Source organism: Phacochoerus africanus, chromosome 7 (genome assembly GCF_016906955.1).
Source record: "Phacochoerus africanus isolate WHEZ1 chromosome 7, ROS_Pafr_v1, whole genome shotgun sequence".
NCBI classification, from domain to species: domain Eukaryota; kingdom Metazoa; phylum Chordata; class Mammalia; order Artiodactyla; family Suidae; genus Phacochoerus; species Phacochoerus africanus.
In genome coordinates, this window is record NC_062550.1 from 4,905,387 (window position 1) to 4,919,703 (window position 14,317).

Below are 14,317 nucleotides of genomic sequence, written 5' to 3' on the forward strand. Positions count from 1 at the left end.
CACTCGCGGGGGCCACGGGGACCAGCCAGCGACGGGGCAGGGCGGGAACTGAGAGCCGCTGGTCACGGGGACGTCCAGGGCAGGGGCCGGGCAAGCCCAAGGGGAAAGGCAAGCTGCTCCCCCCCAGGCTGCCGGGACTCCAGGGGGATTCACAGGAGAATGGGGGGGGGTGTCACTGTGGATGGACGGGCCACCCCCCAGCGGAGACCTGGGCAGCTGCGGAAACTCAGCCAAAGGAGACGATCTGCTCCGCAGGGCACGGCGGAGGGGCATTCGACGGGGAAACGTCAGGAACATGGCCCCCCCATGGCCCCAGATGGTACAGATAAGCCATAAATGTCCACACCCCCACTTCCTATCAGCACCAAACCATCCCCGATTGCCCTGAGCCTAAAGCAGGGGCGAGGAGGCGATGCCGGTGGCCGTTCCCCACACGCTCTATTTTTTCACGGCGTGACTGAGACAGAAGGCACATTCCACACAACGCACCCCTTCAAAGCGTGCAGTTCCCCTCCCAAAGCCGGGCCGCCAACACCATAATCCCTGCAGAACTTCCATCCCCTCCCCCGCGGGAGCCCCGGAGCCACGGCAGAGTCCCTGTCCCCTCCCCCAGCTCCTTCCAACCCCAAAACCATTTTCTCCACGGACGTGTCCGTTCTGGATCCTTCCTAGGCATGGAAGCCCCTCACACGTGCTCTTTCGCATGCTGGCTTCTTTCAGGGATCATGACGTTTCCAAGGCTACTCAAGCTGGGCACGTGTGGGGCTGCGCGCCCTCTTAAGGCGGAATCTTGGTCCATTATCTACAGACACGCTCTAGGGGCCCCGCTCACCAGCCAAGGGACAGGTGGGTGCGCTCTGGGGCTGCGGTGAACGTGGGCGTACGAGTTTTATGCAGACTCCCGTGTTCATTTCTCTAGATCCGCCTTTTCTCAAGTTTTCCATTTAGTTCCCTGAGGAATATGTATCATAAAAGAAGAAGCCTCGGAGTTCCCTTTGTGGCGCAGTGGTTAACAAATCCGACTAGGAACCATGAGGTTGTGGGTTCGATCCCTGGCCTTGCTCAGTGGGTTAAGGATCCGGCATTGCTGTGAGCTGTGGTGTAGGCTGCAGATGCAGCTTGGATCCTGTGTTGCTGTGGCTCTGGCGTAGGCCGGCAGCTACAGCTCTGATTGGAACCCTAGCCTGGGAACCTCCATATGCCGTGGGAGTGGCCCTAGAAAAGGCAAAAAGACCAAAAAAAAAAGTAGAAGAGAGCCTCAATTGTGAAAGTGTCTATGGAGAAATAGGAGTCCCACTGACCAGAATTCCGTTTGGCCACCGCTGCACACGGCACTTCCCTGCAAAATGAAACTGACGTCTGAACAGACCCGATCAGCAGTCTGCGTGGTCCATGGTTTCCCTGTGGGAGCGAGACTCACAAAACGACCCAACCGGTCCCAACAGGCACTGACTGCCCCTCCAGTGTCCTCTGTCCCTCAGTGACATGGATGCAACCGGCAAAAATGGGCCACACAGCACACGTCTGTGAAGTGTATTCTATTTTCCCACTAACTCAAAAATATTGTCAGACACACCATCCCAAGAAGAACAGATGTGGAAGGAAAGTGGACGGAGGACTGGAGGAAGGAGTCTGTGTGGTCAAGGTCACTCCAGCGGCAGTCTGCACGGTCAAGGTCACCCCCAAGGGTCCGCTGGCTCTAGGCTGCAGCCCTCCTCCAGGGTGGGGGGTGGGGCGAGCACGGCCTGGGAGGCTGGGAGCTGGACCTCCCGCCCAGCTGCCTTCCCTCCCACCTTCTAGCACCTTCTCCCATCATCCAGTTCCCACCTTCCTCTCTGAGCACCCTCCCAGCTTCCTGGGGCCGGGGTCCTCCTTGGCATCTCCTTCTCCTCCAGGACTTTAAAGGGCATCGCCCCGGCCGTGGTCTCCACTCCCCTCCGAGGCCAGCTCCCGCCCTCGCACGACGTCCACTGGCTCTGTCCAGAAAGCCCTGTGTGCCGCCCGCTCCTGCACAGTGTCCCACGAGCATCTCACTGACCTCGCCCCCTCACCCCCTCAACCTGCTCCTTCAATGAGAAGGAAAGAGAAAGCCATTCTCCAGCTTTCAGCCCCTGGCCCCACTTCTGCCCACACGTCACCATCTCCTCTCCCAGCGCCTTGTCCACCACCTCCCTGGGCCATTGCCACAGCCCCGCTGAGCATGCCGCCTTTCCACTGGTGATCTTCAAATATCCCAAGCTCCCCTCTGCCTCAGGGCCTTTGCACGAGCTTGTCCTGCAACACCCCTCCACCCCCCACCCCCACTGCCAGGCCTGCTCCTGCGCGTCCTTCAGGTTTCACGCTCTGTATCTCTGAGCACCCGTCCCTCCCCAGCCGCATCCCCCATCACGCTCTCCCCGCACCCAAGGGCCTCTCCCGGAGCCTGTTCACATGTGCCATGGGTACAGCTCTTGGTTCGTAACCGTCTCCCCTGCTGGACTCCAAGCTTTGTGAGGGCAGAGGCTTTAACCTCCTGTTTGTGGCTCTGTCTCCAGCGCCCAGCACTCCCTGCCCGGCTGGAACCCTAAACGCAGGCACTGAGTTCATCGATTCACTTACTGAGCACCTACTATGTGCCAGGCTCTGGGGATAAATAAGATGGGTGAGGCGTCTGTCCTGGGGGACTTTACCCTCCCATCAGACATCACAAGACAAGCACACCCGCCGTCGGGTGGTGATGGATGCCGTGGAGAAAAATAAGGCAGGATACAGTGGAGGGGCCTGACGAGCATGCTCAGCGGGTGGCCGAGGGTGCATCACAGGGACCAGCCACGTCGCCGGCACGGCCTGATATGGGGCGGAAAAGGCACCTCCCCGCCCCCAACCCAGGACGCCCTGGTCCTGAGAAAAGCATCAGACAAAACGTCAGAGCAGGACATCCTGCAAACCGCCTGCCTGCCTCCTCGAAACCACCAAGGTCGCACGGGAAAACAAGGACAGTCTGAGACCCGTCACAGCCGCAGGGAGCCAAGGGGACCGGACGGCTCGGGTCACGTGGGGTCCCGGGACAGCAAAAGTGTATTTGGTAAAAACGGAGGAAGTCTGGATAAACGGTGGACCTCAGGGAACAAAAATGTGCAAAACTGGTTCATTAGCATCACAAAGGTACCCAGTTGATCTAAGAGATTAAGGACAGGAAATCCGGGGTGGGAACGAGGGAGCTCTAGTTACTCGCTGCTATTTTTCTGTAAATTGAAACCTGTTCTAAAAAATAAAGGCTGTTGAAAAAACTTAGGCAGCGTGTGGGGATAGAGGGGCCACGGGGGGGCCAGGGGGTCAGAGGGCTTCCTGGAGGAGGTGGCATCTGAGCGGAGGCAGGAAGAAGGCAGGGGTGAGCCTCCTGGGATGGTCTGGGAGGTCAGGAGCTGGGGCTTCCAGGCCCAAAGAGGGGGCAGGAGGCAGAGCCAGCCCTGGACTCTCACTTGGCCCGGAGGGGAGGGGGCAGCAGGTGAGAAGAGTGGCCGTGGACACTAGCGGGAGTGGGGCTGGGCGTGGAGACTCCCGAAGGCTACAGATCAGGAGGAGAAGCATGGCTTGGCACCGACCCTGGGAATGTGCAGGTGGGGCCAGACGGAGGAGGAGGTGAACGGGGCGGCTCCCTGGATGCAGTCATGGCTGGTTAAGCGGCAAGGAAAAGATGCCACCCTGGGGGTGTAGGTACCAGGGAAAGAAGGGGAGGCCCAGGAGGGGTGGCAGGGGACGGTCAGCAGTACGAGGAGCGAGGGGTCGAATCAGACTGTGAGCTAATACGCAGATGTTGCTTTAGGCCGCAGGGTTGGTAGTTAATTTACACGGCAACAGAAAATACAAACAGCATTCGACTATCACAAAGTCTAAGCATGAGCTTCATGTACAAATAACCGGACACCAAACAAAAACAACGTGCTGCTGACCTACACCTGGGGCTTGCACTCGAGACCCGGCTCACCAGAGTTCTTGCTGTGTGACCTTGAGCCAGTCACTTAACCTCTCTGGTTCCTCAGAGTCGTCATGATAAAGAAGATACATGAGGCGTTCCCGCTGCGGCACAACGGGATTAGCAGCATCTCTGAAGTGCCAGGACACAGGTTCAATCCCCCACCTGTAACGGCAGGTTCAAGGATTTGGTGTTGCTGCAGCTTCGTCTGGGATCTGATCCCTGGCCTGGGAACTCTATATGCCACGGGGCGGCCAAAAATTAAAAAAAAAAAAAATAGAAGACACATCAATTCCTATCCCTGTGTGTGCTATGTGACCCAGGAATCCCAGGAATTCCAGTTCCAGAAGTTTCTCCCAAGGTATGAGTACAAATGTGCTCCTAGACATTTACCAACTCTGGAATAGTTCCAAACTTTGTGTAGGAAAAGTCGAATGCACAAGAGAAAAAGCCTGGAGGGACACAAATTTTAAAAATTACCATGGCCTTCTGTTTGATTTTTCTGTCTTCCACATTGTCAGCAGTATGTATTACTTTGAAAATGAGAAAAAATAATAATAAATGCCACTTAGAAAAATGAATCCAGATGGCTTCTCTGCAGAAACTGACATGCAAATCCTACAGTGCACGTGGAAAGTCAGGAGACCCCAAAAAGGAGGTCTCGCTATGGCACACCGGGTTAAGAACCCAACATAGTGTCCGTGAGGATGCAGGTTCGACCCCTGGCCTTGCTTAGTGGGTTAAGGATCCGGCATTACTGCAAGCTGTGGTGTAGGTCACAGATGCAGCTCGGATCCGGTGTTGCTGTGGCTGTGGTGCAGACCTCAGCTACAGCTCCGACTCGACCCAGGAACTTCCACATGCCATGGGTGCAACCGTAAAAGAAAAAAAAAAAAAAATTTTTGAAAAAGCCATAACAATCTTGAAAACAAAGGACAAAATTGGGGAACTCACGCTTCCTGATCTCAAAACTTCCTGCAAAGCTAGGGAATCAAAACGTGTGATTCTGGCAGAAAGCAGGCATAGAGGCCAAGGGAACAGAAATGAGATGCCAGGCATAAGCCTCACTTTAGTCAGATGACAGCCATCAGGGACGAGCACCATTCAACGGAGGAAAGAAAAGTCATTTTAAAAAATGATAACCAGATATCCACATGCAGGAGAATAAAGCTGGGCCCTAACCATGCACAGAAATTAATGCAAAATGGGTCAAAGACCTCGGAGTAAGAACTAAAGCTATAGGAGTTCCCGTCGTGGCACAGTGGTTAACGAATCCAGCTGGGAACCATGAGGTTGCGGGTTCAATCCCTGGCCTTGCTCAGTGGGTTAAGGATCCGGGGTTGCCATGAGCTATGGTGTAGGTTGCAGACATGGCTCGGATCCTGCATTGCTGTGGCTCTGGCGTAGGGTTGCAGCTACAGCTCCGATTAGACCCCTAGCCTGGGAACCTCCATATGCCGTGGAAGTGGCCCTGGAAAAAAGGCAAAAAGTGAAAGAAAAGAAAAAGAACTAAAGTTATAAAACTCCTAGAAAACATGGAGGTAAATCTTTATGACCTTGGATTAGGGAATAGTTTCTTAGATATGACACTCGAAGCACAAGCAATCAAAGAAAAAAAGAGATAAATTGGGCTTAAAATTTAAAACATATGTACTTTAAAAGACACTATCAAAAAAACCAAGACAATCCATAAGAGATTTTGTACATCGTATATCTGATAAGGCACCTCTATCTAGAATAGATGAAGACCACTTAAAACTCAGCAAACAATAAAAAGACAAATATCCCCAATTTAAAAATGAACAAAGGATCTGAATAGACATTTCTCCAAAAAAGATATACAAATGGCCAACACATGAAAAGATATTCAACACCATTCACCATCAGGGAAATATAAATCCAAACCATGAGATACCATTCGCAGCCACTAGGGTAGCTATCATCAAAAAGACAGACCATTAAAAAGTGCTGCCAAGGATGTGGAGAAACTGGAAGAATTTTCCAACATTGCCAGAAGGGAGGTAAGGTGGTGCAGCCACCTTGGAAACAGTCTGGCAGCTACTCAAAAAGTTAGGCACAGAATTACTATGTGAGCCAGCCACTCCCCTCCTAGGCATAGAGCAAAAAGAACTGCAAACACAAGTTCACGCAAAACCTCGTATGTAGGGATGTTCACAACAGCACTATTCAAAATAGCCAAGATGTGGAAACAACCCAAATGCCGTCAACAAAGGATAAACACACTGTGGTATATCCATGCAATGGAATATTATTTAGCTCTAAAAAAGGAACCACATTCTGATACCTGCTGCAACATGGGCAAATCTTTATAACACTTTGCCAAGTCAAAGAAGCCAGACACAGAAGCCACATATTGTATGATTCCCCTGATATGAAATATCCAGATATGCAAATTATAGTGACAGAATAATTCTCTAGAGACAAAGTGGTTGTCAGGGGCCAGGAAGTGGGAAATGGGACTGAGTCCTGACGGGTATGGGGTTTCTTTTTGGGGAGATAAAAATGTTCTTAAACTGAACAACTCTGGGAGGATGCTAATTACCACTGAATTTTATGGTATGTGAATTCTATCTCAATAAACCTGTTATTTAAAAATTGCAGGTGTTAACATCTGCCTCTGTAGAGCTATTCTGAGGATCTGGCGAGAGAACCCAGGGGCCAGTGCTTATCAAGTCCAGTGATCTACTCAGATGTCAGCATCACCAGCCCTGGAGTTTTCTGCCCGTCAGAAGCTGCTTTATGACTTAGCATCACCAGCAGCTCCAGGTAAGGGCAGACAACATGCTAGGCATTGGCGATACAGAGAAACACGACCTAGTCTCTGCGGTGCCACAGCTGCTTGCTGGTCCTCCCACAGCCACTAGAGGGAGCTGCTTCCCCTGGCCCCCCGGAAGTCAAACACCCATCTCCCATCCCCACCACCTCTCTCATCTTCCCGACTGTTCCCACCCTTGCTCCCTAGGCTCAAGTCATGCTGCCCCCTTTGCTGGCCCTCACACGTGCCACATGTGCGTCCCACATGGCCTCTGCCCTCGCTGCCGCCTCACCCATCATGCTCTTCCCCTGGGTACCAACCAGCAGGTCTCTGCTCAAATGCCAGCTCCCCGATCCCCCCACCTAAAATGGAGGGGAGAGGAAAGCACCCTGCTTCCTGCTTTAGTTTCCTCCGAAGCACTCACACGGCCCCCCAACCCCATCATATAGTCACTCATCCCTTGACTCGACTGTCCCTGTCACAGCCCCAGAGGCTAAGTAGGAACAGACCCAGGCAAGGCGCTCCAACAAACAGCAGGAGCCTTGGGCATGCAGCCCTGCAGCAGAGGCTGCCTCGCCCAGAGTATGGTCCTACCGGGAAACACACAAGACGTGTTTCTGCAATGAAGCAACTAAAACTTTAAAAAATCCCATCTGCCTCTCTGATCTGGTCAAAGTCCAAAAAAAAAAAAACAAAACAAAAACAAAAACGAAAACCAAACAGATAAAAAGAGAAGAAAGACAAATTTCAGGCAAGAGGCCATGGAGGTCAGGTCTGGGAAGCCAAAGCCCAATTTCTTCTATTTTTATTTTCTTTTATTATTTTTAACCGAGCCAGCAGCACGTGGAAGTTCCAGGGCCAGGGATGGAATCCATGCCACAGCAGCAACCCAAGCACTGCAGTGACAACACGAGATCCTTAACCCATGGCATCACAAGGGAACTCAGCGGCCCCATTTCACTGCCACCCCCAGAGAGGTGCAGTCCCTTCCTGGTCACCGTGTCCCTGGACAGCCCAGGACCCCCGTCTTAATCCTCTGTTTCACAAAACTTTGTAAAGATGACGCCTGACCTTATTTCTTGGGACAGGCTTATTTACAAACCCCGGATCCTGCCGACACACGTCTAGGTCGTAAATTAATGAGGCCCTCGGCACAGGGCTCTTTGCAGGGACCTTTTACAAGCTTGCTCCAGCCAGAATAAAAAATTACTTTTCCCTGAGTGCCATCTGAATGATAATCAGGAGCTGCAGCCTGTCTCCCCCAAAGCTATGTCAGTTATGTTTTAATCACTTCCAAACAGGCTTGTCGTGGCTTAATCCACTGAGGACGTAGGCTTATTGCAACAGGCAGGAGGCAGCGCCAGCCCGGCCAGGGGCCGCGCCACCCCGCAATGACTGCCCTGTTTTCTGCCCAGAAGACCATCCTCACGCCGCGGACTTTCTTCACAGGGACAAAGGGAGGGAGAAACCAGAACGAACACCCCGGAAGAGTCTCGTCCAGGAAACTGGGAGACGAGATGCGAAATCTGCTCATGGGCAGCAATGACCACACGGCCGGCCCGCCTTGGACCCACGAGCGCACCGGTGTGGGGGCCCCTCTCTGGATTCGCTGGAAAACACAAGGATCCCCACGTTCCAGGATCATGAACAAGAAAAAGCATCTCACGTGTAAACGCATCCCTGGGGCACCAGCCCCCACGCTCGGTAAGGCTCCGGGCGCTCCCGCAGGATGCGAGCGAAAGTGACCGCGGGATGAGACACGAGCAAAGAGGACAGGGGTGAGGTCACGTGTGTGCTCACTCCTAAACCGGAGCCACGGACTTGCACGTGCCCCTCCCTCCCTGCTCGGCCCTGCTCATGCCCACGTTCCAGCACTTGCATGACACCTGCCGGACAGAGAGCACAGGGCCTCCCTCTGCCGTCATGCTCACGCCTGCCGATGGACACGCTTCTCCCACTTTTTTTTTTTTCTTTTTAGGGCCACACCTGCAGCATATGGAAGATCCCAGGCTAAGGGTTAAATAGGAGCTACAGCTGCCGGCCTACACCACAGACACAGCAAAACAGGCTCTTCCGAGCCATGTCTGCGACCTACAGCACAGCTCACGGCAATGCTAGATCCTTAACCCAATGATCAAGGCCAGGGATTGAACCCAAATCCTCATGCATAAATCGGGTTTGTCACAACGGGAACTCCTATTCTCCCACTTTAATCTGAGCTGGGATTCGAGTCCAGAAAGCCGACTCCAGCACCCACCAGGCCCCGACATCCCCCTTAACACTGCGCTACACATAACAGCTGCTCAAAGAGAACGTTTCAATGAATGACCTTATTCTTGATGCCTGGCTTAGCCAGAGCCAGGGTTTTCTGGTTTTTTACAGGATTTTAAACATTGACAGTCCTGGGGGGGGAGCAAGGTCAGTGGGGGTCAAGTCGACAGAGGGAGAAGGCAGGGGCCAAGCAGGACAGGAGGTTAAAAGGTGCAGGAGATGGAGAACAGGATCCCGCTGGTCCCAGGACTGGGGCCAGGCGGTCACTCAGACCACACCCTGACTCATTCAGGCCTACACGTGGTCCACACCCTGCACCCCAAACAGCTGCTTCTGGGCCGAATCCCTACAAAGACCCCCCGAGAGGCGGTCTTTGCTGAGACCTACTCAGATCTAATCAACCCGAAGCTCAGAGAGTCAGAGGCCCTAGAGCAGGACGGACATCCTGAAGAGCAGCAAGGACCCGCAGGTAACGCAGGTGGAAGTCTGTGCAAACCACCAGAACGGGCTGTCGGACCCCAGGTCCCCGCGGCTGCTCTGGGGACCAGCTGCATCAGCATCCAATTTGCAGGTCCCCCTGGCCTTGCCCATCCTCTGGAGCTCCCCTTCCCAAGACTGGGATCCTGGAGGGCTGGGCTGGGGTGAAAGGCCTGCCTGGTCCATGGGCCACACGCCCCCGTGGGCGGTTCGGATGCAGAACCTTGTGTCGGTGCTGCCAACCCAGCCCCCTTATCAGTACCACTGTGTGCAGGTGGCCTCCAGGCCAGGGGTGAATCCAGCTGGAAAAGCAAAGACCCAAACCACACAAATAGATAACCAAGAGTTCCAGGCAGCAGGAAGTGGGGGGATGGAGTCCAGCCAGGGCCAGGGGGTGGGTGGCAGTGGGGCACAGGTGAATGGGGGTGGGGCAGAAACCTGTCCCTGCTCCAGAAACTGTGGTATGACAAGAGTGCTCCAGGTGGGGCATGGCAGGGGCACTGCAGGTGCAGGGGCCAGGCCCGTGGTGCAGCATCTAACTGCCTGCCAGCAGCCGGCCTGTGCCTCAGGCCCTGGGAGACGACCTGCAAGGCCCTGGGGTGCCCTGCCCAATAAAGCATCCTGGTTTACACAAGGGCCAGAGAGAACCAAGCAGCTTCGGCTGGGGGCCTGGACACCAGGCAGGGCCCAGGCCGTCAGCAGTTCAAAGCTCCAGAAAAACCTCTGGACCTCGAGGCTCAGAAACTCCCCCAGCTGGCAGTGCTCTGTGCATGCTGTCACCTCATTACCACTGACAAGTGACACTATACGAGACTCCACATGCACCCCCCCCCCACCCTTGGCTGATTTTATCCTGTGCCTGTTCACCGTAATAAACCATAACTGTGAGTATAGAGAGTATAGAGTCCTTCTAGCAAATTATCACACCTATGGGTCATCTTGGGGGCCCCAGACTTACAAGTGGTGTCAGAAGTGAGGGTGGGCTTGGGGGAAACAGCCCCTCTCACCTCACACCCAGGTGGGCACGTGCTCAGCTTGCTTGAGGAGGGGCAAGGAGGCCTGAGGGCTGGAGCACAGGAGGGTGGGCAGGAAGTTGTGCTCCTTTTGCCCCCAAGAGCTCGAACCCAAGGATCTGCCCCCACAGAGCATCCTGACCAAGACACCCGACCTCACCTTGAGCAGCTCCTTGAATCTGGGGTCATCCCTGGAGGTGGGGTCAATCACCGTGCGCTCCTCGTTCTCCTCTGCCGGGACAAAGGACAAGGGTGTTAGTGTCAGTGGGAGCAGCCAGGTTCCTTGGCACGGAGAGCGGAAACCCCCGTGGTCTCAGGTAGCAGCCCTGGACCCAGTGACGTGGCCAGGGGCAGGTGGCCGGGGCAGGGACCTGCCTTCTGAGAAGCAATGGGGCGGTGCCCACCCTCACCTTTCGGGAGAAATGACAGGGGGTGGGGAGGGCTGCACACAGGCTGGAATTGGATCCGTGGGGAAAGCCCGCATTGACAAACCCAGGAAAGAGCTGTCGTCACTTAGAAAGCTTGTCACGACGTGAGATGGTGGGGACAAGAAACATTAGAAAGACAGGCTAGGGGGACGTTTCACAGCCAAGCATGTTTGTCCATATTCTGTTTCTGTTGATTTGCTTGCTTGTTTGTTTTTTATGGCTGCACCCTCAGCATATGGAAGTTCCTGGGCCAGTGATGGAATCTGAGCCACAGCTGCAACCTACACTACAGCTGCAGCAATGCCAGATCCTTTAACCAAAAGCACAGCAAACCCATACCTCTGCTGCAACTGGAGCTGCTGCAGTCGGATGTGTAACCCACTGTGCCATGGTGGGAACTCCCTGATCTGTTTGTTTCCCCCTCTGTGTTTGGGCATTGATCCATGGACCAGGGCCACCAGCGAGCTTGTCCAGAGGGAATGATGTGGTGGAAACAAGGCAGAGAGCAGAGGAGTGAGACCCGCAGAGGTCAGACACATCATGGAAAACTGACCAGGCACATTCAAAGGACAAAAGAGAGGCACGACCTCTGGCGCCTAGGACGTTCACGGGGCGATGCCCAGGGTCCTGGGGCCACACAGGCTCCCGTGGCTGGGACCCTGTCCTCCCCGTTGGGAACGAAATGGCTTTGAGTGACAGAGGCTTTACAGTAGCAAAATCCAAAAGCTGACAAATCAGAAAAACTACTTTTGGAGCCGTGCAGATCTGATGCTTGAGAGGGACACTCCAGGAACAGGCAGGAACCACTCAGGGGTCCCCTGTGACATCCCTGCAAAGGCCTTCAGCAGTCTCCTCCAACTCCTGAGGCAAGTCCAGTGTCCTCCATGTGGCCCCTGCAGCCTCTTTGGTACCCTCTCCCTGGTACCCTCAGCTCCAGCCCTTCTAACCTTTGCTCGCCCCTCAGCAAGCCTCTTGCCACCACCAGCCACAGGGCCTTGGCACGTGCTGCTCCTGTCCGGCACCCTCTCCCCCACCCTCACATCCTCTTTGCCCTCCAGCTCTCAGCTCCAGGTGCTGACCAGGCCAGTTCTTATCAAGGTCACAAGGGCTTCAGGAGCCAGCAGAACTTGACAGAGCAAACTGAACAATGCCAACCCCCAGGCCAAGAGCAGCTATTTAGAAAAACGCCAGGCGTTCTCATCAGGGCTCAGCGGTAACAAACCTGACTAGTATCCATGAGGCCGTGCATTCGATCCCTGGCCTCGCTCAGTGGGTTAAGGATCCGTCATTGCTGTGAGCTGTGGTGTAGGTAGCAGACGTGGCTCGGATCCCCTGTTGCTGTGGCTGTGGTGTAGGCTGGCACCTGCAGCTCTCATTTGACCCCTAGCTTGGGAACCTCCATATGCTGCACTGCAGCAAACCTCCCTCCCCGCAAAAAAAAGGATTCATGTGTAGAAAAATGCTGAGACAGGAGGGCGAGGGCTCAGGGAAAGGCAGGTTCAAAGCATGCTGACAAAACAACAGCCTGCCATGCTTTGAGGGTAAATTTATTCTCCAGGACAGCTGTGGGCCCAGCAGCCAGAATCAACTGCCCCCAACACCCCAACCCCGGGGGACGCACAGCAACATCTGAGGACATTTCTTTTGACCCGCCTGAGGAAACGGGAGAATGTGCTATGGGAATCTAGTGAATAGAGACCAGGGAAGCTGATCAAAGACCCACAACACACAGGACGACCCCACAATAAGGATGATCCAGTGCCAACTGTCCACAGGGCCAGGGAAGAGAAAACTTCCGGGCAGGGCTGTCCCCCAGTTTCCCCTGGGAGAGAGCTACTTGCCTGGCCAGCAGCCACAGCCAGATGAGAGATGGTCCATGTGGGCAACCGTGAAGGGTCAGCGGGAAGGCAGGACGCCCGTGGCCCCTCCAGCCCCTCCTGAGCTGCCTGGACCTGCGTTTGCATCTCTTCCTGACCAACTCTTGGCCTGGCCTGGCCATGGGAGCCACAACAGAGGGAACAGCCAGGACTTCTCTTTGAACTAAGTTTTCGAAATAAATGCCATGTTCCAGGACTGCCTTCCAGAACGGTCAGAACCCAAAATATGCTTTTCTTTTCTTTTTTTTTTTTTGGCCGCACTTGCAGCACATGGAAGATCCCAGGCCAGGCACTGAACCACAGCAGCAACCTGAGCCAGAGCAGTGACAACACCAGGTCCTTAACCCACTGAGCCACCAGGGAACTCCCCCAAACCAGCTTTAAGGAAAGTGTGTCCAGGCCATCGAGTCCTCGGCACTGGCTGTGACGTGGTCCTGAGGAGGTGGGCACAGGGCTGTCACCACTGGGCAGGTCTCGCCTAGCAAGGTCCTGGCACTGGGGCCGCTGCGGCTTTGTGCCAAGATAGGAGGAGGTGTGTTATCCATATTTCTTATTTTCTTTTTTTCAATTTTTTCTTTTATTTAAGCGTAGTTGATTTACAATGTTGTGTTATTTTGTTGTTGTTTTTTAAGGGCTGCACCTGCGGCATATGGACGTTTCCAGGCTGGGGGTTGAATTGGAGCTGCAGCTGCCAGCCGACGACGCAGCCCCAGCAACGCCAGATCCAAGCTGCGCCTGCCACCTCCATTATCACAGATGCTACGTCAGATTCTTTTTTTTTCTTTGTCTTTTTGCTATTTCTTGGGCCGCTCCCGCGGCATATGGAGGTTCCCAGGCTAGAGGTCGAATCGGAGCTGTAGCCACCAGCCTACGCCAGAGCCATAGCAACGCGGGATCCGAGCCGCGTCTATAACCTACACCACAGCTCACGGCAACGCTGGATCATTAACCCACTGAGCAAGCGCAGGGACCGAACCCGCAACCTCATGGCTCCTAGTCGGATTTGTTAACCACTGCGCCACGATGGGAACTCCGTCAGATTCTTAACTCACAACGAGAACGCCCTATTCTCTGTGTTTTCTGATGCTTAGACATCTTGGGCCTTGGGGACCCAGGAGGACCGTGCCCCTCAGAAATAGCTGATTCCCAAGACAGCAAATGTGTCTCATGTGCGTCCCATATTCACAGGCCAGTCTGCCCAGCGCCTCCTCTCCTGAGCTCTCACCAGGCTCCTAAGCTCAAAGCCAAGAGTCCCTGCTCTACCCACCCAGGGGCCAGGTACAGACGATACAGGGCAGCCCTGTGGCTCAGAGCCCCCTAAAATGACCCCACCAGCTGGTCCAAGCCTGCCCAGGCTGCCTCACCTGCTCCGTCCCATGAAAATCACAGTAAAGGCTTGTGCCCAGACGTCCCCCACTCCTGCCTCCTCCCAGCCCTGGGGATGGGGGACACAAGAGGGTCTTGCCAATGGCAGTCGGAGCCTGGGATAGTGGCCTCCTCACCCTCAAAGACGCATAAAA

At 54.5% G+C, this 14,317-nt stretch overlaps 1 protein-coding gene across 2 annotated transcripts in view; it reads right to left on the reverse strand.

Moving 5' to 3' along the window:
• PARVB (parvin beta) overlaps positions 1 to 14,317 on the reverse strand; it is a 107,668-nt gene that overhangs the window by 35,391 nt on the left and 57,960 nt on the right. For both annotated transcript variants that reach the window (XM_047786039.1, XM_047786038.1), the window contains exon 3: positions 10,653 to 10,723. In XM_047786039.1, the coding sequence (XP_047641995.1) occupies positions 10,653 to 10,723 (71 nt within the window). The remainder of the gene's footprint in view (positions 1 to 10,652; positions 10,724 to 14,317) is intronic.